This window comes from Diadema antillarum, unplaced genomic scaffold (assembly GCF_040938485.1).
Source record: "Diadema antillarum isolate AM-2024a unplaced genomic scaffold, OU_Dant_1.0 seq00000688_RagTag, whole genome shotgun sequence".
In the NCBI taxonomy this organism is placed as follows: Eukaryota; Metazoa; Echinodermata; class Echinoidea; order Diadematoida; family Diadematidae; genus Diadema; species Diadema antillarum.
Genome location: NW_027271593.1, coordinates 222,582 through 250,000, shown reverse-complemented (window position 1 = coordinate 250,000; position 27,419 = coordinate 222,582). Strand labels below are relative to the sequence as shown.

General features: G+C 38.5%; 1 protein-coding gene across 1 annotated transcript in view; it reads left to right on the top strand.

Annotated features, from left to right (window-relative positions):
• Positions 1 to 4,871: 4,871 nt before the first annotated feature.
• LOC139737293 (neuronal acetylcholine receptor subunit alpha-3-like) overlaps positions 4,872 to 27,419 on the top strand; it is a 78,594-nt gene continuing 56,046 nt past the window's right edge. Inside the window, exon 1 of the mRNA XM_071647967.1 lies at positions 4,872 to 5,297. Coding sequence (XP_071504068.1) covers positions 5,171 to 5,297 — 127 coding nt within the window. The 5' untranslated portion in view covers positions 4,872 to 5,170. The remainder of the gene's footprint in view (positions 5,298 to 27,419) is intronic.

The following is a 27,419-nucleotide window of genomic DNA, read 5'->3' as shown; positions in this document are numbered from 1 at the left end:
GTGTAAAATCTGCATCAATGATAAACTTCTCTCTTCAGCATAATATATTCAAAGTTGGCGCAGGTGTGTTATTACACATTATGACAAAGTTGCCTTCCCATATAAGCGCAACAAGGGAAATATGATACATGCAGATAGAGAGAGTTCACGATCTTGGCGTCTGAGAGAGAGAGAGGGGGGGAGTTTATCACGTTATATTGTTTTCAATGAAAGAATATCTCTTTAGTAGAAGGCACAATGGGGAGAAGAAACCGCGGGAAATCTTTTCTGTTCCTAGCGACTTCATCTCAGTTTACAGGTATAAAAACCTTCGAGGAGGCAAATACTCACAAACAAAGAAAACTGGTAGCAGGTGGACTCAAGGAATCAAAATCGTAAAAAATGGTTGGTTAGTTGTTGTTTTTTTATTCTTCTGTCTTTATATCTCGCTGTTTTTCTCTTTCTCCTTGACGCCAAGATGGCAAACGGCAATGTATATTTCTCGCAAGCTAAAATGTATACTTGGCATGTTTTTATTGGTGATAAGAGCCGCAAAGGAGCAATTATAACCGGAAGGCATCCTCTTCATGGAGGCTTCGTGATGTTGTAGTCAACACCAAGGACAGTGAACTATCAGCTTATATATACTTCTTTCGTTTGTTGTTCTCTAGTTTGTAAGGACCTGTTCAAACACGACCATCTGTACACAAGTTGTTTTTGTGTATCAGTGACACCATCCTCCTGAGGTTGATAACTGTAGAAGTTAATGGTCATATACATGTGCATGTATGTATGTATGTATATGTATATATATATATATATATATGTATATATATATATATATATATATACATACATATATATATATATATATATGTATATATATATACATATATATATACACACACACACACATATATAAACATATATAAGGTAGTCCAGGTGTTGGCAAGATAAAAAGATAAGTAACAAAGCTGCAACAAAGTTCATGCTGTATTCACCAACGGTTTATTTCTTCACACAAATTTTCGAGCGTCTCGCCGGTATAGGTATAGGTATAAATATATATATATATATATATATATATATATATATATATATATATACCTATATTAGAGAGAGAGATCGAAAGAGAAAGAGAAAAAGGAAAAGATTAACATAAAAAAATGAGCATGATTCTCCCCTGCTTCCTGCCTTGTGTAAAGGAACTCTTTTGAAATGCGGTTCTTTTTGTAAGAGTACGGGGTGTCGATAATGATGAAAATCGATTTCTCGCGAGATGCCGTCAAGATGACGTCATAATCATATTCACATCAAACAAGACAAATGATAGTCTAGCATACATCGTTCTAGTCGGCGTAAGTGTCGATGCATCAACTCTTTAGTGCGTTGTACTACAGCAGGGAAAGGTTTCCGGTGATTGAATCACAGATTTCTTACGATACGAAAGTTGTTTTGTATGATTATGATACTTATACAATAAGTGTAAAATAACAATATACAGAAAGACAAAAGACTTGGTAGGTTTAATGTCAGGAAAACTCGTCTAAAGATGATACAGTTTTCTTTTGTTGAGCTGCCCCCTTGTCAGTGGCTGTGAAATGTGTGTGTGTGTGTGTTTTTTTTTTCTTTTTGATAAGTGACTTCGAAAACTAGTACTTCAATGTTGTAAGTTGTTGTAAGGGCAAATTAGACATCATACGGAATGCCAACACAACAATAGCAATGCCGTATAAACGTATACTTAGAAAGTAAAAAAAACACCTCTTGTCTTAAAATGTGCTCAAATGACCAAAAACATACATATGCATATAGATATAGATACGATGCAAGAGATATGATGTATTATCATCATTTTCATGCAATTTCATTTTCTATATTTTTCAATGAGGAGTAGATAACTGTAGCAAAACGCTATTACATAACTTGGATGTACAATGAACTCAAATAATTATACAACAAGATGATCGACTCATCCGGATCTAAATGATTTAGATGATATTTCCAAAATATCTTCTAAGAAGCTGAACGATGAAGCAGTCAGATTAAGGTATATGGGATGTGATCTCTTTTCTACCTCCCTCTTGTTTTCTCTCTCTCCGTCATTCTCTCACATTCTACACCTCTGCAATCTATCTCTCTCCCTCCTTCTTCTCCCCTTTCACCCTCTGTTTCTGTCTCTCTCTCTATCTCTCTCTATCTCTCTATCTCTCTCTCTCTCCCTCAATCTCTCTGTCTTTCTTTTTCACTCTCTCTCTCTAGCACTTAATCTGCCTTTCCGGTAAGATTGATTGAACATTAGCCTGATGATCATTACACGGGCGGGAATGGAGTTGGTTTGGGTATAGCTTGCCATAGTTGGATAGTCTGCTCACTTGTGGAATGGCGATGAGGTATGGCTAACAAGCTCGTTTGGCTCTCATGAACGGTACACGGTATAGGCAGGTAACCTAGAGAAGGGGGAGAGAGAGGGAGAGAGAGACCTGGGATTCCGGAGAGGACGTAGGAAGCTGTTGTCACCAGCCGCCGTGATCCAGCGTCGGTTTGCAGTTAATATCCGGCTCAGCGGAGTGCGTCCCGCGGGAGGCTTAAAGTTCATGTTTTATTGCCTTCCTGGGCCAATAATTGCACAGAGCACGATGCATTCTCCCGATGGGATGTTTGGCTTCATGCTTCATACGGGCTGCGACGGCGAACAAAAGGAATAGAGCAAAATCATTACTCCCTTTTTCATATTTTAATCTCTTCTGACTTTTTTGGGGGCGGCCCATTCCTCTATGTAGGTAGTTATCGCAGTGCATCATGGGATGTCCCAAGAAGCAATACGCACATTGCACTTTTTATGGGTGACGACCTTCATGGTTGAAAAGATCATGGCGCATTTGATTCACTCTCTTGAGGCAATGTCCACAACAACAGATTCTATTTAGATGTTCTTACATCACTGGTTTTGCCAAATTCGTGAGAGTTAAACTGGGGTGAGAGTTTTTCAAGTCGTCTGGAATAAACACATGAAGAAGAGTGAAATAATATTGGAAAAAGCATTCACTTCTCATTTGACATAACAGCTAATTTGATACTTACATTGAGAGCTACTATTCTGAGACGAGGTTCAGATTAATCAGTTCAAACTGCGTGGGGGTTTCAAAATAAAAGTACTGTCAATGACGTCACGGTGAGCGCACCAACAGTGCAGACGAGGAACATTAAAAATGGAAATCATCATTTTATGGACAATTTATCCTCGAGAACAAGAACTTGTGAAGAGACATGTTTAATGAAGAGATGGGGTCATTTAGCCTTAATGGTCCTGCTGAAAGGCCAAACAAGTTTTCTGTAATGGCTAATAGAATTTAACGACGGCATTTTTGAAATGTCTTTCTCTGGATACAGACAAGCTCACTGTTTTTAAAGGTCGGATGAAGAGATAAAATCATAACAAAAAACAATAGACACGAGACTATTCTGAAAGAATATACACAGTTGGATCATGTTTATATTTCTGGTTACCTAACGACCACCTTCCCTTTGTCTCTATTTCCATGTTTTTTTCTAATGGCTGACGGTGAAATGTGTGATTTCCACGACGGAGGTTTTGTGACTGGGAGGTGTTATTTGCAATCAAATCTTGTTGTTCTTTTAACAGATCCTCTCACAGCAAGGGACTTACGTGTGAAATCTTTAGTCAAGAAGATTTTTGACAAATGTAATTACAGTCGTGGTAGAGCTTAATTTTTCCTTTTTTTACCAAAATTTCCAATTGATCTATGACGTCATTCTAAGTCACAAAAAGCTTGAAACAAGCAATTAAGAATTTAAATGTTGAATAGGTGTCCGAATGCAAAATTGCATGTATCAGCGTCCATGAAAGGGACTATACAGTATTGGTTGAGGTGAGGATTCAGGTTTATAACATTTATTGGTGAGATAATGAGAAATCTCTTATGAAATATGAAAGAGCATGTCATTTCAAGAAGGATTCAATGTTTATTTGACGAAAATTGGTCTTGAAATGGCTGAGATATCCAAAAAAGCGATCCTAATAAAGTTGACAGGATACGACTTTTATTAGGATCTCTTTGTTTTACCTTGTTTTTAGATAGCTCAGTCATTTCAAAACCAATTTTCATCAAATAAACTTTTGATTCCCCTTAGAATTGTATGCTCTTTAACATTTCATAGAGTGGTTTCTATATATCTTGCAAAACGTTATAAGCTGAATTCTCACCTTAACTAGTACTGTACAGTCCCTTTAAAGAAGAAAATTTCTGCTCAAGTTGCTTATTGCAGATCTCTTCCTGCTGGGATATCTGAAAATTGAATTCGAGTCATTGAATTCATGTCCAAAAAGGTACAAATTCTAAGAGACTAACATGGAAAACAATGCATGAAACTGCTTTGTCCGCCAAATATAAAAATATTATCGTGATGAACTGTTTTCAGTGTACACTGTAATCACTGCAGACACAACATCACATATCTGTAAGCGGGTAAGTTATAAAGTTGTTTTGAAGGAACATATCTTCACGGGGATGTCGCATCTGATAATATTCTAAACTTTGCGTTCCTTCATAGGCAGTAAGAATCCTGGCGATGTTTGGTTATATAAATAGCCATACGGGAAAATCAAATCAAATCAAACGAGCAATGATATCGTGGTATAGAAGAATGCCTCGTCCAATGCACAGACTTCATGGGCAAAGCACTTTTTGCTGGCGCCCTCATCGCCCGGACACAGCAAGGTTCCTCTCCACAGTTTTCTGAGCAAACCTAACAGGAGAGAGAGGGAGGGTAAGAGAGAAAGAGAGGAAGAAAGAGTGGATGCACGAGTGATAGAAGAGAAAAAAAAAGCATTATGCCGACGCGCTAACGGCTTTCGGCGGAGACTCCCCGCATCTTGCCCGCCAAGCAACCGAGTGAGAGGCTGCAACTGGCGACAAGAATTAGGTTCTATTGGCAATAGACAGGACGATAGAATCGGATTGTGAATCGTAGCGTAATTGCTCAAATCAAGAAGGATTTCAGCCGCTTTGTAAGCTGATAGAAACTATTAGAGATTAGAGACTTAAACATTGGTTCTTGTGTTGAGTCGTGCGTTATGTGTGTGTATGTGTGACGCGAACAGTTTTCTTTGCCGGCAAAGACGCGTCTTGACGAACTGAATTAGCGCCCTGACGAGGACGGCTCAGCCATGGATTGTGGCGCTGAGGGTCCGGGACATATCGCTGGAAAAGGAAGACACTCCAAGATGAAACTGATAAATTGGACTTTCCTCGTCTTTTCATCCGTCGGCCTTCTGCTGGGAAATTTACCGAGCGGTAAGTGTCTTTACGAAAGGTGACTTTTTTTACTTGCCTCAAAATTCTTGTCACGTGAAAGTTTGTCATAGCTCTTAATGTTCTTAATTCAATGTATTGGCATGGCCGTCTAGTTTTTTTGTTTGTTCGCAACAGTATAATGCAATATAGCATTTTGGCCTCAAGGTGGAATACAATGTGTTTATTCAGTTTTCTAAAAGAAAAAAAAAATAGAGACTGTGAAACAACAAATCACAACAACGCACATATTGCGACGCCAGAATCTGTAGATTTGCGCGGTCCACCGTCTGTCTACTCAAAGTATTATCGTATAACGCCGGGAAAGAAGGAACATGCGTCAGGCAATAAAGCCAAACGGCAGCTCGGCCGATTGTGCGATATTACCGCCAGAGTATGTATACGACGTCGCATAACCAAAGTCTCTAAGCGTTGAGTGAATGTTCATCTTGTGAATAAGAATAATCAAATACCACCTTAATGAATAATGCACATAATTTAAACAAGACTTCACGCTATCCGTGATTGTACGGAGATGTTACCACTCCGGAAAGTAGCCGCGCTGCACAAATCCATTCAATCGCATTTGGAAGCAACCATGTACATCGGCAGTGACGCGGAATGGCGCAGGGTGAATTATTATCAGATCGGTGTTGCAGGTACATTGGCAAAATCTTGCCAGAATCAAACCTAACACTTTGCCAAAGTGAAATCTCTTTAATTTCCTCTAAATTCTTTCTTTCTCTTTCTCCACCCCTTCTCTCTCTCTCTCTCTCTCTCTCTCTCTCTCTCTCTCTCTCATATCTCTCTATTATTTTATGTTAACCTTAACCATTACTGCGTGTATGACGTGTGTTGGTCTTAGTCTTACATAGGCCCTATTATGTGAACATGGATAAGATTGTGTGTGGGTGTGAGTGTGTAAGTGACTTGTTATATTCTGAATAAAACACTCCATAGATATCAAAAAGAATAATAAAAGTTTACAATCTACAGGTATGTAATCATGTTTGATATTCCTATAAATATGCGTGTGTGAATATATGTACATAATATGTAGTCAGTGATAGTACTTTGGAAAAACAACAACAAAGAAATAAAGGCAACATATATTTGAGCTGAATCGGACTAAAAGTCTTTGGTTCAAATGAATGTATAACCAGTAGAAGATCAAACATTTCATCCATCTTGCAAGATCAGCGAAAGTCACGTGTCTTGTGACTTCGTTTTTCATTTGTTAACTTCCTCTTGTCTTTTAATCTCTACAGTTTTTTCCTTCCTTTCTCATTTTTATGTAAAATTCTTTTTCTCCTTCATTCTCTCTACCTCCACTGTTCATTTTTTTTTTGTTTCCTTGTCTTCTCTTCAAGCAATATTGACAGTCGGGTCACAGCCATTTTAGCTCCGAGGGAGACAGATGTTTCTAACAGATCCTAGGGGCGCAGAGTAATTACTTTGTAATTATGGGCCCCTTGCAGACTGCGTGGCGTGTATTAATCTATGTGGGAATTAAACACAAGTTCCTTGAAAAGCACAGACACAGTGGTGTGTGTAGGTGCCCATGTGTGTGCCTGTCTGGAATTATTATTATGATTTAATAAACATATACGTGCCTGAGCTGAAATTAAACACTCAAACACTGATGTGAATTAGTTTGAGTTTCCCCATTATTCCTCCTTTGCACAGACCATCAGTATTAATTTTCTAAAGCGTCTTTTTTCACATCTATTTAAGATTACACCTTTTTTTTTCTCCATGAAAAAGAACCAAATATTTGTGCAGGAAAACCTCTGCCCCGAGGAATAGTCGCCTTTTGACGAATGAGTGATTTCTTTTTTCCCCGGTGATATAACTTCAACAGTTAAGTTCAATGATCATGGCTGACCCTCCACCCCCCCCCCCCCCCCACGTTCCTTAAACTTAAATTCTTCCATTTACACTGGCTTTGAAGATCTGCACATTGGGAATGCCTGTAGTCACTTCCCAGCCATTCTCCAACAGCCGCAGTAGATGAAGCACGGACGGCGTATATATTAATATGACCAAAAAGCAGAACTGCTACACCCTGCAAGGAACCCCATGACACCAAAGCATTCTTAAAACCCCTTCCCGCCAGCTCCCACCCCCCCCCCCATGCTGCTCATCTTACCCCCCCCCCCCCCCCCAATCTCCCTTATCGGTTACGACAACATCACGATAGTCACCTGTCCGCGGTCAAATATCGATCGATTCCCAGTAACCAATATCATGTGTCTCATATCACAGAGTGGGAGGTCGACGAGGAATGCGGGGGAGGGGGGGGGGAGGGGGGAGGGGGGGAGGGGGAGAGAAATTCGAGAAGTTTTTCTTTTTCTCCCTTGCGTGTTGCACGATCCTTGGTTACTGTCCTGTTGTGCAGTGACTTTCTGTCACCGTCCTCCATTTTTATAGAAATCTCTTTCCACAGTCACAATTTCGATAAATTTCACCAGTAGAATATAACGATGCCTTCAACAACCAGAGTTTGTGAGTTTCATAATGCCCACCAAGTCAGAAATATTATTGCACCATTCTTGGTGACGAAAATTGATTTTCTTTCTACTTAATTTCTCAATTTGAGTGCGATACTGACGACATTCGTAGTTCATAAAGTGTGAGGTAAACTAAACTGAATACAAAGCATCACCATTGCACTGTTCTCTATCTCTCTTTATCTCACACACTCAATCCATTTCCCTATTCGTCAGTCCCTTTATTTTAACTCTTTTTTTTTTCTCTCATTCTCTTCTGCTAATAAAAAAAAAAACACCACCAACCTAATTGTGTCTGTGATAATTCATAACGCTGACGCGAGTTCTTTCGTGTAAAAGTTTAACGGAATCTCATAGGTCTACAAGACGATATACATAATGCTAAGAGAAGATTAGATTTGCTTTCAAAGCGCGCCAACACAGAGACCGCCAGACAAGAAAAGAGAACACACACTCCTAAAGAGCGGGATGTACAGGCAGACGACAGCTATTTTGACGAGCTCATGTTCAAGCCGGGCGAAGTTATCACAGCTTTTCCACATTAAACTTTTTTTCCCTGCTTGCATTTTGTCGCCAAACACGACGATGTCTCACGAGCTTTAAGTCCACTTGACGTCACTTTTTATGCCTTTTTTTCATCTTTGTCGTTGCCATAGTCGAGGCTCTTTCAAGCAAAGTCCCCTCTCGACACATAAACACACATAAATACGCACATTCACATTCCCACAATCACACACACACACACACACACACACATACACACACACACACACACATCTACATACACACACACGCACACACACAAGGCAGAATGGCGCTGCGTTCCAAATCCGCAAAGTCTGCCCTAATTGAATGGTTATCCCTTTATTTGCTTTTACACAGCTTTATTGCATCACTGTGCTTCAGTTCAAGTACGTATTTATTTACCTCACATGGACTCGCCGGTCTGCCTCCTCCGATCTAAGTTCTGTGGGGAAACATTCCTCTAAGTTCATGTATGGCAGGTTCACTGCAAAAAGTCCGGTGTTAAATATGAACACCGAACTGGAATTAAATTTCATGTGCTCATTTGTGGTATAGATTAACACCTCCGGGTGTCACTTCAAAATATAAAATTGCTTTTTTTTTTTTTTTTTTTTGCTTAGTGACTGTTCCTCTTGTTGATTTTGAACTTCAACAAGACGATCAAGAATTTTCCGATAAAGTAATTGATTTTTGAAAAAAAAGAAGGTGTGAACACATTACACCATGGCCTCATATTGACACTGGATGGGTGTTATACCATTGATATCAACATCAGCAATATCAAATCAACACCATGCAATGTCATTGTTGAATTAACACCAGCGCAGTGTCAAAAATATCACCAGCTACAGTGTCAACTTAACACCACGAAGTGTCAGGTGAACACTTTTCAACACCATCACAACATGCTTTCTACACCTGTGGATGTGTTCCTCTACTGACACTTGATCGGTGTAAGATTTACCATACATGGTGTTAAATCTAACACCGATGTTTTTGCAGTGTATGAAATTGCCATTCTGTGTTTCATCTATAGAAAACTGGAACTCTCAAATAGGCCTGCCTTGATTTGAAATCACGATGCCATTAAAATACGCATGGCATTAAACATACTTCTTGGACTGGGGCGAGGATAAAGAAGACATTAATACATCGTACATTATCATTTTGTTAACGTCAATCAACCAAAATCAAAGAACCCCTATTAACAATGAAAGATATAACAACACAATAGGAATTACAATATCATTAAAATAATACATTGCCCTGGACAAGACTCATAAGAGAACATGTTGGGCGAATGAGAATTACACGTACTGAAAAGACATACAGGAATTCTTGATAAATTTTGTAATATAAAGTTATATATTCATACACTGACATTATTGCAATAAGCAAAGATAGGGGAACATCATTTTTCATATTACACATGACCTTTATATGTAAGCAGAACCTGCCATATAGTATTAGAGTCCATTATGTTGTACATAGTTGCCTCCCACATACTTATTTCCTATATTCATTTATGTTAAAGTGCTCCATGTTAAACTCTTGATATGTTATTTCTGTGAGAGCTACAGAAGATTATTCACTAACTCTTCCTATACATTTATGCATAACTACATTTATTGTATGTTTTCATTCACATACTAAAGTAAAAATGCAGAAATCAAATCAAGTCGACTCATATCACCTTTTGCAGTGCTAGCGAAGGATATTATCCAGGGATTACATTTTGTGTTACTCATGTAAATTCAGCCAAATAAAGCAAAGTGTAGGCGTACTAAATAAAGCGTGAAATCACTGAATATCATTTGTTAAAACACCATTGTAAAGTGATTGCTGGATATTGTGGTTGTTTTTATTTTTAGATTGAAAACTTGTCAAAACATGTTAGACTGGACAAGCCTACAAATCAAATCTGTTACTATTTGAATTTAGACTGACTGTTTGAAAGAAATTGTATCGATGAGACGACTCATATATTACGTTAAAAAGTTGATCATTTTGTATCATAATTACGTTTTAATCCCCCTCCCTTACCTGTTTTGCTCCCTTAGTATACCCCTTTTGCTTTGATTGTTCGGTGTCCCTAGCCCTCCCCTGACTATTCTTGTTGTGTGTAGTCCTTATATGTGATTGCTTTCCCTGTCTGTTTCTTATTTTGCCTCTAACGAAGATTCTGCTAGGATCGAAAGCTCGGGCCTCTTCTGACTCCATTTTACTTTGGCTCTCCACTATTGGATAAGCAGTTTTCAGCAGTTTGTTTGTTTGTTTGTTTTTTTCGCTACAACGAAGTAAATATTATTATAACAGAATTTGGGAAATATCATGTGTGCTCTGTTACATGATTAAGGGTACGTTTGTCAGAATCTTGTTACTAGAACCAGACATCTTTGGTAATTCTACAAGTTTGCTGGCCTTAAATGGGCTCTGAACACGAAGGCCTTTCTGCTGATTCTTTTGGCTAACCAGTTACACTGCAAACCGAATCCCACGTACCACACAGAAAAAAAAATGCGTTTGTAAAATACTACAGCAAGATAATTTTCAGATAATATTAAGAACTGCCGGGAAAAACAAAAACAAAAACAAATGCGCTTTAAACAAAGCAGCAACTGACAATTATTTTAGCTTAATGTCAAGGCATTAATTGTACAGATACCGGAATACAAAATTGTTTTATACAAGGAACGAATTGAGGTAGGTTTTGGTTTAGGCGCGTGTCTAGGCTGCAACCCGTTAAGAAGAACACAGTATATAAGATAATCGTTGACAAAACTGCACCTGTTAATGCACCGGTGTGTTTCCTAATTGAAGGAAAGAAAAAGAAAAGGGAAAAGAAACATTTAGAAGTCTTAGGCCAACGACAAGAACTGTACATTGCTGACACGCCATTCGAGACGTTACTATCCAATTGCCCACGTCGTGGTAGCGCTTTTCATGATCGGCAAACAAATCGGAGGAGTTGTTGATTCTTTTGCCTAATAAGAAAAAAAGGAGGAGAGAAAGGAGTACGAAGGGCGGGAAACTCTTTCTCTCTCTCCTCCTCCTCCTCCTCCTCCTACTCTCCCTCCCTCTACTTAGTACTGTAGTCTCTCTCCCTCTCTCTCTCTCTCTCTCTCTCTCTCTCTCTCTCTCTCTCTCTCTCTCTGTCTCTGTCTCTGTCTCCGAGAAGCCTTGATAAGAGAACATGGGGATTGTATGAACACAGCTGGATAAACACGATCGATCCAAACTCAGCCGCGTGACATGCTTTGGATCGATTTATGTTCACGATCAGAATCACGAGTGCTCGCTCCTTTTTCTCTATCTTCAGTTTTCTTGTCGTCTCGTTAGAAAACAAAGCAGAATGGCCTTGAGTGAGTAAGCACTTTCTGATCTTGTTTTTTTTTTCTCCAACTCTGTGTTATTCCGCCTTGTCGCTGTGCCGCCCATATTGTTCCTCTCACTTGTACCAGTGTACTTGTCTGTACTTTCAATATTTAGTTTATCTTCTGTTTGGTGCTATGCCGCGATCTCAAGCGGCACTCATCAGAGGAACGAAGAACAGGTGGTGTCGAATGTAAATCCAACAGCAGATCAAATGATGACGTAAACAAATCAGTTTTCAGCTGGCGCTGTGGTAGATAGTGCAAAAGTGACGGTTGTAGTATCAGTTCACTATAGATAAATTTGTCATGTTATACGTTCCTCGACTTGGCCAACAAATCTGTGCGTGACGATTTGAATGCGAAGGAAACAAGAATGTGTATCTACTAACTTGATTAAAGGAATGGTAGAGTTTCGGTTGAGATGGGGCTTCAGGTTTCCAAACTTTGAATTTCTCTTAGAACTGTATGCTTTCTTAACATTTCATAAAGTGGTTTCTAATCATCTCGCAAAAAGTTAAAAACTGAATCCTCACCTAAACCAATACTATACCATCCTTTTAATCATTGCAAATCTTTGGCACCGTTGGGTTTTCGTGGAACCAGCGAAGACAAAGTTAAAAGTACATCGCGTTCATTGTATCAAATAGAAACTGGTACTCTGACGTAATCTTGTCTCTTTGACTTCTCTTAAAAAGGCCTGACGTCACAAAGTTCCCAGTGTAGAAAAATCATAGCTACATAGTCCCACATTAACTAGAGTATCTGATAGTGTTAACATATCAAGTTTTGCAAGGGTTTACAATAAAAACAAACGGTAACTGTCACATAAAAACGAAACAAAAACAAACATTAAAGGAATCTCTTAGCGACCAGATTTATTCAGTACTTGTTGTTCTACAGTCTGACAGTGTTAGATTTAAACATTATTAATCAAAGGTTTAACAGCATGGTTGGCACTTGTTCATAGCTCTCTGGATGGTGAATGTATATCTGTTCCATGTATTTTGTGTTAAGAAAGTATTCACTAATTGAACAAAGTGATATTACTTGTTGATTTGAATAGAAATTGAAAACTCCTGCTGAATATAAAAGTAATGACACCCTTATATATCAAGAACGTTATACCTATTTTTTTGTTATGATTATAATCATAACAACAATTATCATTCTACTCATCTGCATTGCCAAAATAGTGTGTTCCGTCCAGAATTGACACGTTTAGAATCCAACTCGAAGCATTTGGAGCAAAACTCTCTGACATCTAATTAATTACACCTCCATTCCATCGCAGCTCTATACGCCATGACCCTGAGCCAGCACGAGAGAGAGAGAGGAAAATTGAAATGTGTATCGCCTTCCAATCTTGTCAGACCCCGAGAAGATTTATAACCTTCGCGTCACCGGGACCATTACGACAGACAAATAAATGAGCGGACAGTCGAATGCCATCGCTTGCCTCGACGAAGTAAATCTATCGAGGGCTTACAAGCACAGCCAGGACAGTCTAGTCAGACATCTCCAATCCATTAATTAGGATTTCCTTTCAGCATCTGTGCTATTCATATCTCTGCCGGAGCCGAACAACGTTGTGTCTTGTCTAAAACGTACAAAGGCATTTTAGTAAGTAAGGCTTAAGTAAGACCTCTGTCCCAAAGTTAGTTGTTCTTTTCGGTGTTAAGGTATTGTTCCGCCTTGATGTGACATTAACAAGAACAATTTTGAAGAAAAAAAAGTAATCAAATGTCTGCAACCTCACTGAAAGTGACTAACTAATTCACTTAACTTTCTTATCAAAAAACAAATTGAAATACAAAATGATCAAGTTTTGATGTCATTTTCAAGTCTTGGGTTTATTTCTCATTGGGGATACTAACTTTATGACAATATAGAACAGATATTCTTATAGGAGACAATACGTCCTTTCCACAGAATAAACGTGAAAAGACAGTGACTTGTAGTTTTAACAGGCAATGTCTCCGCATCCTTTTGTCATTATCTATTTATTGCCGCACAATGATGAACACTCCATTCCTTGCTGATATTCTCGTATTTTAAAGATGGCATCTACGTAATACGTCACACTCAGATCAAGAGCACCCTCCCAATCCCCCTTGCCAGTAACCATATTGGGCAAGGAGAGTCGGTTCGGGTATTAAGCATTTTTTTTTAATCTACTCCCAACCAAAAGCACTTTCTAATTCAAATGTATAAAAGTCAATTTAAATTAGGATCCTACGCCGAATTTGAATTGACAAAATGTAAGTTACTACTTTAGGGACTGGTAGCACACAAGTATCCCATCCTGTAAGATTTCTCCGGTTTCGTGACGACGGTTTTGTCTGAAAACAGGCTTGGAGCAAAAGCTGATTCATCTCGATAAGAGATTCTTGGAAATGTATTTACAAGGCGTGGGCCTGCATTTCGGCGTTTTAGTCAAGCATTTTGGATTTGCTACATTCTGAAGATTCCTGACTGTTGACTGGGTAGCCTAAAGGAAAGAATTTCTGCAGTCTGTCTGAATCTACCACATCCCAATGTCAATTCTTTAGAGTATTTCCTTCCAAGAAGAGGACGGGTGGTATTCCGATGTAATTATAATGGCTGGAAAAAAAGGGGGAAACACTCTAAATGATGTTCTTCCATCGGCTGGGAGCATTGCGGGAAACCCGTTCTAGTTCGACAACATCTTCTTGCGTGCCTAAACTGGAGCTCTTGGTGCCTAGTCCGTGACCAGTGGTGACGGACCCCGGAGTGCCCCCTGCTACGGGAGAAGATGATACGCCCACGACCTGAGAGGTTTTGTTCCCTTACCCGCTGTGCTGGCACGCGAGAACGGCCGTATGAAAATACTCCAGCGGCGGTGCCCCGCGCGTGTAATCCATCCCAAAAGAATGCGTAAGCTTGACATCAGGGTCCACATTCCCCTCCCCAGCCGACCTCCCATCCCCCCCCCCCATTCCTCCCCCACCATCCCCACCCCCTGGATCCTCTCTTGATTAGCCTGTGGTCAGTCCGCTACCACGAAATTAATTTCAAGGTCGAGTCAAGGGCGCACGACTCCAGTGTTTCCTGGCATGATATTATAATGGATATAATATAACGACACATTGATGATACGTAGTTGAAAAGTCTATGGAAAGTCTTCACCCTCAATACCCATCATACGTTCTCCCTGTCATACCCCACCCTGATCCCAAACACCACTGCTTCCTTAGTCTTTTCTTTTGCGAGCTCCGGTCCAATGTATCCCATGTCATTATGCCATCACAAAATAAATCGGATGTTGACATTCCATGTTGATTATCCTGTTTCATGATCAAATTCTACCCGTTTGGCCGATCTCTATGTTTTCTTGTCCTAAACGATAAAAAAGCAACAAGAACATGATTGTAATGCTGTAATAACGAGCTTATCAAAATTGTGGCTCATTTTGAATTCAAGATAACGATATGCATGGGAGTTTGGAAACGATGTTATCTTGGGACTCTCAAAGAATACAGTATAGACTTACTTGACCCGATCATGCCGATATCACAGAAAAGGCGCGTATGGGTTTTGTTTGTTAGTTTGTTTGTTTGTTCGTTTTCAATACGTAAAAAAAAAACACTATCCGCCTCAGGGCTGTTTATCGATGGGTCCGTATATGAGCTTACAGCATATAAAACAACAAAATTAGATACAAAACGAAAGATAACATTCACAGCAATTACCCTCGAAAGACCATATTGGCAAAGAAAAGAGTTCCGTCCTTACTTCAATACGTGCAAAAATCAAAGCCGAGATTGCTTCGTGATTGTAACGCAGCGTCTCACTGGAACAGCAACAAACCATAAATCAATGCACAGATGAACAATATTCTCAGTTTTAGATAATTCAAATTGTATCCTTCTACACATTGCATGGTACCGGAGTCTCTGATTCTGTGTTGATATGAAGCTATTGAAAGAAACCCGCTATGTGTCTTTCATAATGTAGAAATCTGTGATTTAACAAACTTAATATCTTCCTTAGATGGTAGGGTTAGAGTCACCAATTTAGTAAACTGTTCATTAGTTTGGTCAAATTGGTTTGTAGATCTGTTGATGATGAGAGAATAATTCTTTGAATTTTTGTATGCTGGAATATCATCACATGCATTTGGACATCTTCAAGCAGCTAGTCAACAAAGTTTTGACAACTTCTGAAATTGATCCACCACACTGTTTATCAGTGCCCTTAAAGGACAAGTTCACGAAAACATATGAGTGGATTGTGTTAATGCAGCAATATTATTAGAACACATCGGTGAAGTTTGGGGTAAAGCTGACAATCCCTTCAAAACTAAAGAATTTTAAAAGTTTCGGTGCCACCATCTATACATAACAAGACTACAACAGTCTATGACGTCACGGCAGGACAACGATATAAAAAAGTATAAGGAGAATTCATAAAACTTCATTCTTTAAATGAAAAGTACAAATTCCCTCGACACAAGTCATGTCAATTGCATGTTGTGGGTATTGTTTCCCCCAGCTTTCTGAAAGAGGTAAGTCAAGTGCTCTTTCAGGTAGACTTTGGTTTATATTGCTTTCTATCGTTGTCCTGCTGTGACGTCACGAGCTGTTGTAGTCTTCTTATCCATTGATGGCTGCATCAAAACTAAAAAAAAAAATACTTATAACTTTTCAACGGAAAATCCGATTTTCCTCACACCTAACCAATGCTCTCTATGTAGACTGGTAAGAAACGCTAGCATGGAATGTCCGTCTGCAGTTCTTCAAGAGTCGACCTACTTTACCCTCCTGGAAGACTTATTCTTGATTAAAATCTCTAACCCACCCGGTCCGGTGCATTCCCGGCCGTAATCGTCTTCCCTCAATCCGCTTCTGTTATCCTAATTCGAATATCTTCCTCGCATCTGGAAAGTATGTTGGTTTCTATATCACTTTTTTTTTTGCTTTGCCACATAATCCGGACTGAGCACCGACATGGGAAATCACTGGCACCAGGTTTGCGCATGAATTGAGCTTTCTGAGCGCCAAATGTTTGATTGATGGGTAAAATGGAAGAAATTGGCGGGCCCCGAAACTCTTTAAAAGTACGTTAGGGGATGAAAGAAATCAGTATCCTAATGTTTTATGAGGAAAATGTACTTCTTCTTTTTTTTGTTTATTATATTTCTCTTCAGCTGTCCATTGGAGGAAATATAAAAAAGCAAGAGCTAGTGATGAGATTGCCGTCGACATAACAGATACAGTTCGTGACTATAATCTGTCAATTTATTATCTGAGCATATTAGTATAGCTTCTGAAAAACGGCAATAATGAAGAATATCGTAAACGAACGATCCGTTCATATTCACATAAATATACATGTTTGGGGGCACAAACACACACATACACACACACACACACATATATATACAAACAAACAGACAAACAATTATACATCAAGTTTCTCGTCTCGATTCAACGTGTATTTAAACTACAGGCACTGCGTTAGTTTTTCAACGAAGAAGGAAAAAATCAAAACAGCAATCATGTTAAGGAAGCCCAAGGAACAAAGAGAAAGAAAGTCACCCCCCCCCCCCCCCCTCAGTCACGTGACAGCTCATCATCAGACCAAACCAAACTCTAAGTACAGGGTGACTGGTTGAGAACGTTCACCGTCATATCACCATGCAGACAGGTTTTCGTTTCTCATTTTAGTAAATCCGCCCTAAATCCAGCCGTCTTCAATTACGCACCAAATCCACCCCTCCCCCCCCCCCTTCTCTAACTCCCCATGCACCATCCTCACAGTTTGATGGAGATTGATCGCTTGACTTGTGATATGATTTCTCAGGTTATTTCAGGAATGCAAATATCATCGCTGGGGATATACTGAATGAAGACGGGATGGGATGAAGATATTTTCGGTGACCGACGATATTTTAGACGACAGGTCAAAGGCGGGTCAAGCTTGAGTTTCGATGTAATCATCTTGGCTCTTACTCGTTCTTTTTTCCTCAACTTGTTTATTTCCAGTCGCAGCGAATTGCAGCTCTCGACGCAGACACGATAAAAAGGAGGCGTTTCACAGTGCAAGCCGACGAATAAAATGCAATCACAGCACAGGTCATTGGCTTGAACAGATGTTGAGGCCAAAATTGGGTCAGATATCACTTTTAATCAAGTTACATATTATCGGCAGGCGCTGGCGGCATTGCGCTCCGCTGATTTCTTTTCGCCGGGCCAGTGCCCCGTCAGGCTAGCGGTGATTGCTGATGAATAGCAGTCGAGTGAGTGCTACTATGCAGCGGTCAACTGGCTTGCGGCCCTTTTCTGTGTCATTATTAAACATCATGCTTCTTCTTCATGGTCAGAGAGGTGTGTCGAAATCCTCTGGTCATTTAATAGCAATATTATTGGGTCGCATTGAAATACAGCAACATTCATAGAAGGTCTAGGTCACTATGCTCATGACAGACTATTAAATCAGGGGATTCGATCCTAGAGTGATGTAAACCCATGAAAAAGACTGCAAAGGTCAAAGTAAGATGCGCCACCATGTGCACATTTTACTTTGATGTATTGCAGAATAATATGAAACTAAACGCACAAAGATGTTGAAGTTTCATATTAGAAGTGGATATAAGACCAAACAAACGACAATGATTTTATATAAAGGGTCATTGTTACCTGTGTTTCTGCATTTTATACTGGGGACAGTAAGACAATGAAAATACATACAAACCAAGTAGAGATTAAGGGCTCTCGAAGATTCAACACTTGAAATTGACATAATGTCATTGCAACTGACGTCACTGTGTCAGTAAATATGGCAAACTATTCCCATAACTTTCTTCGTTAATACCCAACTTTTACCATTCAACGTGTTGTATTTGTTTTTCGTCTATTTCGTTCGCAAAGTTAAGTTAGAAAATACATTGCGGCGTTGCACTTCACTCTCCGACTGTAAGATGAACTATAAATCATACGTTTTGGTACTAGACAAACACGTGTCTGACGTCATTGGGCCACACTGGACACAGAATAAACAATAACACCATCACCATCAAAGGTCAATTTTTCAACTTTTCACTCATTTTGACGTCGAGTTTTCAGGGATTGTTACCGCTCTCAAGCCAAACTCATTTAGATCTACAGTTTCTATATTACCTCAATATCTTGCTTTCTTGTTTCCGTATAAAGAGTTAGTAAAAACAGCCAAAGAATTCTTTGAGTGGTTTTTGTTGTCATGTGAAGCTGATTCTACATTTCTTGTGTGTTATTAATTCGAGCAACTTCTATTTTCCTCTTCTTTTTCTAAATCACTTGTCGAGCTGCAAAAGTAACCCTTGAACCTTTTATTTGCAATATCAGTAAAAGTACTGGCGTGCAGCGATTGTTTTCTTCGTTAGGACAAGACTTATATAACAAGACTTATATAAAGACATAGTCTTTTAAGTTATTTGATATTGTCCTTTGAACTATTTGTCACCAATCTCCGTATGAGCCATACATAGACAATGATCTTATAATCAATAAAAGACGAACTACTTTACCAATGACATACTGGGGACGTTAAGCTGTAAAGATTATCTTTTTTTTTCATCCTCAAATTGGCAACTCTAAATTTCATATCATATTTTACAGCTGAGGGAGATCAGATAAAACTGGTTGAATTCATTAAATTATGCGCAAAATCAGTAAGAGTGTTTGAAAATATGCCAATTTGACAAAGATGCACGTTTTTTTTTTTTAAATCTTTGTACCAACTAAAGAATCAGCTACAAATTTAGCGATTTAGAGGCTTTGAAAATTGCACGACAGAAACAATGAATTTACAGTGGTCGCCAAAAGGGTTGAGTAAAAGAGAGTATCTTTACTGTCTTCTATGAATTGCCAACAATTAAATGCATTGTAAGAATCGTGATTTAAAAAAAAGACCCAAACCACTTAATATTATATGTATACATAATGTATAAATTGTGAGCATCTATGCAGTTCAGGAGGAACATCTTGTAACTCTTGTTTGGCAATCTTTGTAGCTCTATTTACATTTCGGTAAAAGACATTAAAAAGTTTCTGGCACATGATGAAATGAAAAAGAAAATAAAAAAATGGTGTCATAGAAACCTTGCACATGTCTTCTCTACTTCCGTTAATTTACTCTGTTGTATTTCAGAATTTTTCAAGTTTGTCTTTTAACCGTAATTACATTCTCAGCTTAGAGAGCTGTTTCTTTCTTAATTGGTTTCTTAATAATAGTAAACTCCTGTCATCTTCAAACCTTTTATATACGGATGTGTTATTTAAATGGAAAACATTATTTACTCGTCAACAAGATTTTAGTACCAGTGAAGTAATAAAAAAAGAATCATTGCATGTTGTTGTTTTTTTATTCCGTGTTTATATCTTTGTTGTTGGAATTTGCAATACGTGAGGCTTCGTTCCTATGTCTCGCTCCCGACAACTCTGTAACAATATTCGTTCACTGATTAGAACGCTACTCCCTGTTTGCAGTCAATCATGTAATGTAGGACTCGGTGGAATTGGAAGGACTATCACGTGACTGTGGTGATCACAAAATTTTAGGTGACACAATTCGGTCAGCGATGGAAAAAAAGTCGATGAGTTGTTTTTACCACGATGAAAGTCACGTTTCGGTGTCCATCATTCAGTCGGTTAGATAGCGATACGTGTAATCGAATTAAGTGGACGAGCGAATTGAATCATTTTCAGCCTATGTGTATGGTGTTCTGCATTGTCATGTATTATTCCTTTCAGGCCTAACAAAGCATGCTTCATTCGATTATTACCATGTGAATGGACCATTGTATTTCTTGGCACGCTTCACATTTCTAAAATGGATTTCTATTCTGGGGTGTGCTGTAAAATACATTGCTCTTTTAAGTGATATCATTGCTTCTATTTACAGAAGATGAAGGAGGATCATTCGTCAGTGCAATTATCGTATAACTTCCTCGTTCCCTCAACCCATGTAGGTAAAACATGACCATTTTATACAAAAGAAGAGACGCGTTTTCTAAAATGACCTAGAACACGTAAAACTAGACATCTATCTGTTGAAACGCAGAATTATTCTACAACGAACAGGACAAAAACTTGTTGCTTTTATCAGTATTCAAAGGAAACAAGATATGAACAAACTATCAGTTTGTTGTGATACTATGAAACATTTTATTTGAGGTAAAATTATGAACAATGGGGATGTTAATCATGAATAAACAGGCAGAGCAATGCATTCATGGGCCAAAAAGAGAGATATTTGTTGGAGCAAAATTATAAAAGGACGCTACGCGCTCTGTATAACGACCTTCTACCATTCTACCATTCTCTTGAAAGAGCTTAAACAAAATAATAAGCAAGTTCTCACAAAGGTTGAATAGAACGTATCCATTATAACACTTTGGGGCAATTCATTACCAGACATTGATAAAAATAGAACAGAAATAAATATACGTCAATTTAAACCAGCCCAGTTCTACAAAACAAATTACTAGATTCAACGTTATTCTTACTATCTTTTAGACTTTTGATTGGTAACATCGTTACTACCGACCATCGAGCAGCAAGTTCAAGCACACCTTACTAGATCTTTACGACTTATCCATTATCAATCAAAGATAAAAATTAATACACCGTCTTCAAGTAATCAGTACAGATCAACTTTTCCTACTCTGACTTCATCGTAAAAGAAAAAAATGTTACGTTGCTACTTCATTGAATATCACGACACATATGGAATGTTCTGGGTGTTTCAAGATAACTGAAACAAGTACACCAGCGGGATGTTGCAATATTTTACCATATACTGCAAGTGAATATAAATTGTGTTTACCTATTGAATTTATTCACAGTGTTTCAGGTTTGTAAACATTATGATTGGCGAGCGAAGAAACAAACATTGTACGTTCCATGACGTACTTTCCCAAAACTTATGAAATAGGGGGGGGGGGGGGTATACTCCAGTCGTAGTATAACTTGATAGCAGCGTAATATGGCTGAATTTGAATTACCGAAGTTGTACTGAATGATTGACTTTGTATGGAAATTACCATACCCACAGCTTTCTTTTTTTCTTTGAATGTGCTCAACGTTCAACCGTTTGGAACTCGCGACGTAGACTCGATAAATTCGTGTCCTTGAAATTTAATTGAGCAGTATTCCGGCCGAGCTCATTTATCTTTCCAGGGGACAACATTTCTCCAAGTTCTCGTCTCTAATATATCAGAAATACGATTAGCCAGGCGCCGATGTTCCATCAACTAATCAACTTTTCTAGGTTGTGCGTGCTCATTGTTACCATAACCCCTTTCGATACATGAATAACTATGCTCGCCTCATTTCGTCCTGTGCAAGTCTCATGTAGAATGCCTCATGATGGCGGATTGATAGTAACGTGCGTGAGACAAGCGCGCTGCACTCCGCATGGGACGATACATCGTTACATTTTAATCGAGAGACGGGTTAGTATTGGTAGAAAGAAATGTAGTATGGAACTCGTTTCGCTTTCGTCTTTTAGTTTCGTTTCGTTTCGTTCATTTATTCAAACAAGGCAGCAAGATTCAGCCAAAGGCTGTTTTCAACATGTCCGTGCACGAACAAAAACATTTTGAAATATCTAGGGTGCGTGTGTTTGCCCAGTACAATAAAAGTATCTCCCTCCACACATAGTACCACACAGCTATCTGATGTATGAAATAGTATTCAATTTACAAGTTCATACAAAATACGTTAACATGGTATCCAGGTCTCCACCCAAACATCATGATAAAACTGAAAGTAGAGAAAGACAGGGTGATCCAGTGTATAAAAATGTCTGAAAAGCATACACACCCACAACAGCAACAAAATCTCCAACTGTCATCCTCTGTATTTTTCTGTTAATCCCTTCCTTGTTTAGATAGTCTGATAGTTCATTTCTTCTTCTAGGCCTATCTTCATCCGCAGTCTCCTTCTTTTGTTACAAGACAATACAAACTGATGTGATGGTTTAACCCATCGAATCTAGAGATAAGCTGCAGAATTTATCATGCTTTCGTTATTAAATTGGCAACTCTGAATTCCACTGCATATGTCATAATGGAGAGAGGATTATCAAACCTAGTTTAAATAGTTAAATTTGCAATGACAATAAATTAAGCAATGCGATAATACGTTACATGAAGCATGCTACTATTTTAAAATTATTTTGTCATAATAAAAACGTACGCATTGTAGCAAAATGAAAATGAATGAATGAATGGCAGGAAGGAAAACTAAAAGGAGGAGGGATTGAGAATCACCTGTTCAAGTACATAGTAACCATGGTAATACTCAAACAACAACAACAACAAGACGAATAGTGTAGTCTAATTTTCGTGAATAAATGTCAGATATTATTTTTGTAAACATTCGGCAACTTGTTTGTAGGCCTATGCGCATAATTCTTAAAACCGTTATCACACGTATGCAAAGAATATAGGGCCTACCATATCAATAGGCAGTTCAAGGCAAACTCCTAAATGCAAAACACAAACGCAGAAGGAACGTGACACAATGAATTTAAGGCTTTAATTGATATAATTGTTTTCCTTCGGTTGTAGCATTAATATAAACGCCGTGCTGTCTAGTGGCAGATGCCGATACATCATAACCAGGTTAGCGGTGTCTGCATTAACGCCTGTATGCACTTCACGTCAAGCGTATGTTATTCAGCTGCGTTATGAAAAGTCATCTACAGTTCACCGAAACCAAGTAGAAAAAAAAACCGTAATAATTATGTAAACGGCGTTAATATTTAGCCTCTGAGAAGTGGAATATAATTTATGCGAAAGTACACACACTACTTGATTACTTGAAAACACACTTGATTGCAATAATTATATAATATAGTATTCCTTGACTTACATTTTGATAAAGCAGAATAGATTGAGGTAAGGTCTATGGAATTATCATGTCATGTCGTCATTACCGTTTCTACAGAAGAGAACGATGAAGCAATAATTGTCGCCTAAACCCTCATAACTAGGTTGGAAGCGATTTGAAGTATACAAATTCATGTATTATCACTTATTTCATCAAATCATGAAGGAGCTTGACCAGGATTACATACATGTACATCAAGACATCTCATTGCAGCCCAAGCCCATGGATTCTTAAGCTGCTGAGGCATGTAAGGGGGTTGATCGCATTAAAAACATTTTAAAATGATGGGTTTACACTAGGATCATATTCAAATCCATCCAATGTCTTTTGTAGTTCACCACGTATTCAAAAATATGACATTATTTTTATGTGCTCCTTTACCACGAACGAAGGACCCTCTGCACGGATGAATTTATAAGTTCTTAAAATCGATTATTCATGGGACTGTTCGACACTACAGTACATCATGCGTGTCCATTACCAACACAGGCTGAAAATATCTTATTGATTCAGGATACTTAAATATGACATCGCTGTGCATAGATACACACACGACTCTTTACAAACAATCCGGAATGTACTACACGACCTCTTCTTAGAATAGTCTGCCTCGGCAAAATAGATTCTTTGGCGGGAAAAAGAAAGTTCAGCCACCGGAGACGCCAGACATGCAAATAATGGCAAAAATCAAGGCACCCTTCGATTTTTAGAAGTATCGATAAGTTGTCAGTGCAAAGAAAAAAAAAATGCTCTTATTATAGAGAAAGAGAGAGAGAGAGACCGTGAACTAGAAACATAAAGAAGAGATAGAGATATAGGAGAGAGACGGAGGGGGGAAAGTGCATTATTTTTGTCGAGAAAGGGATGGCGGCACTGCCGGGATATTTGTTGTTGGATCTATAGCAAAAATAGCTGAATGATGACTGAGAAGAAGTTGGTTTGCTCATGTGCATTCAAAGTGTCTGCTTGTGTTCTGGGTTTCCGTGAGGAAAGGGCAACGTGGCCTCCCTCCCGCTTTAAGCAACATTACGTTCGCTTGAAGGTCATCGTGATTTTTTGCATCATTAGCACGAAATATGAGCCACTTTACGCAGCATTGAAGGAAGTAGGAGTTCATTTACACGGAGATATCCACTCAGAATTAATGTACACTCGCATGATGTGATATTACAGGTAGATATTTAGTCAACATGATGTCCGGACGCTCCTTTACGAACATGTTCATAGAGACCTCTTTTTGTCAACGCAGTTTAGATATCAAATACACTGCACTTTGAAATTCACCAGCCAGTTTCTCTGAACAAAATACAATTAAGAGATCAAGAAGACAAGTTTTTACCTCTAGGTTTTAACTTAAAGAGTATAAATACCTTATATACCCCCATCCAAAAACACATGTTAGAGACGGAGAAAGAAATAGAATAACCAGTGATAACAGAGACATTTTAATTGAAAAATTCATCGTAGTGATATAAGTGGTGCTAGTTCTCTTCGTAATCTGCTTTATGTGTTTGTTGTTGTTGTTGTTGCTCGTTTCGCCTGTACTTTGGTATTGTTGAATGATGGATTCATCTTAAGTCTGTAAGTCTTGTTTGGAAAGAGACTTGCTTATTTGAGATGTTTGACTGACATGCTGTGATACTTCAATATGTTGTTTTTTTTCACAATGACTACTTAACCAATCAAAGCAAAGGATAAAATTCAAATTGTGAAAAGCTACGTTAAAATGGCGATAAATTTAGTTACTGTTAGAAAGAGCTATATATAGCAGCAACATGAGCCGTGGTCCTCCAGAGTGTGGTGTGCCCTCTTCCAATCGAGTCGCTCAGTATTGGAATGAAATAAGTGGAGGCATTTTAACCTTTCAGGCAATCAACCCCCTATATTTCTACCATTAGCGTGGAATTCTCTACAGGTTCGGCTGGGGTAACTCCTGTCAGGTCCACCTTTAGCTTCTTTCGTCACAGAGTGCCTGTTAGCTGAGGTCAATCCGGTATACTGTATAAGGCAAGGTTTGTTGGTAAATCTCATGCAGGAATAACCCTCGCCAAAAAAAAAAAAATCACTTTTCTTGCTTTTTTTTTCTTCCTACATTTGACTTTTACACCCTCCCAAAATTGCCTTAGAATTACAGTTATCGAATGTCAATATTTTATATTTTAGATTTCTTCCAACTTTTCTCGTTTTGTGAAAAAAGTCCCTTTTTATGATGCGGCATGCATGTCTATAGTTTTTATTTTTCAGATTATGTCAATACTATTTTTTTAGTTTGAAAGAACACATTGATAGTGGATCGAGTCACTGCCCACTGTTCATCTCGCAAAGGTGAGGAGACATCGAGCTTGTAAAATTGTTTGTAGCTCAACAAATTAATCCATGAAAAATTTTAAACTATTTATCAACTGGTCCCCGCAAGGGGAAAGACCAAACACAATGAGTAAGAAAATTCACTCGATCGAATCGCTATTTAGTTTATATTTGGACAATCAGAAATCCCTAATAGGATTTTATTCAATTTCTATCGTACGAGAAATACTATGATCGTTCGCTGTCTAAATCTATATTCTGTTGACTTTGATATACACCTTGCATACAGGGAGTGTGTGCTTTTAATTTTCGGAGCGAACAAACAAACAACTCTTTTCAAAATTGAAGACTTGATCATATTCCACGAGTTTACGGCAATTCTACCCCTACCCCCCTCCCATTCAAAGAAAAAAAATATATATATATCAAACAGATAAACAAATATTGTGTTTTAATGGGATCAGGTTGTCTTACGGTCAGTGGATCAAAAACAAAAAAAAAAAGAAATTGTCTCTGGAAATGTGGTGACAAAGCCACAGAAATATTAACAAAAGTGCAAGTGCTTCATTGTGTCGGACGTCCGCCATGTCGTGTCAAGTGCGCGTACAACAACTCGAGCCATTAGTTTTAACGGCAGCCATTATGCTGTGGCATACATTATGTACGCACTAGATGGTGTGTCTTTATTCATTATTCCCTGTCGTTTCTTGAACGTGTCCATTATTCCGTAAACCCTCTCGACGGCCATCTTGTTGGGGGTTTCAATTATGGACGCACTCACGTGCGCGGCATCACTTTCCCTTGCGGTAGAAGCCGATCTCCTAAAATTGTTTTCATCCACACGCTAATTTAGATGTTGCATGCTGATGCTTGGATTTGGCATTAACCCCTCGAATCCTAAGGGAAATTGCTACAGACAATATCATATTCTTGTTATTAAACTGGCGCCACTTACTTTTACTATATAATTATCTTCACTGGAGAAAGATTGGGGGCAACATTTTAATTTCATTCATCAGAAAATCGAAAAGGCTACAAAATAAGTCAGTTTTCAAAAAGGAATAGGAACTTGTTATAAAGTACTGTTTTGAAGAATTTTGAAAATTCTACAACAGACACAACTACAATACGCAACAAAGTATACAAATCAAAATATACATATATGTTGCTCGTTCTTATCTTACGAACGACTGAAAAATGGAAATATGTACGTATGTATGTATGTAGACGAAACTGCAGAAATGTTGTTTGTGAGATCTTAAGGGTTAAAAAAGCAAGAGTGACGCAGGAGGTGAAGAGAGTACACGAGCATGGGAATCCATCTTGCAAAAAAACGAACGAAGCCCCCATCTAAGACCAATGACCGGGTGAAGTCTTCAAGACGCGACCGGCTTGCGTAAACAGAGGTCCTCTGTCAATCTTTACGGTGCAGAGAGAGAAGGGGGAGATAGATAGATAGATAGATAGATAGATAGATAGATAGATAGATAGATAGATAGACGGAGAGAGAGGCGT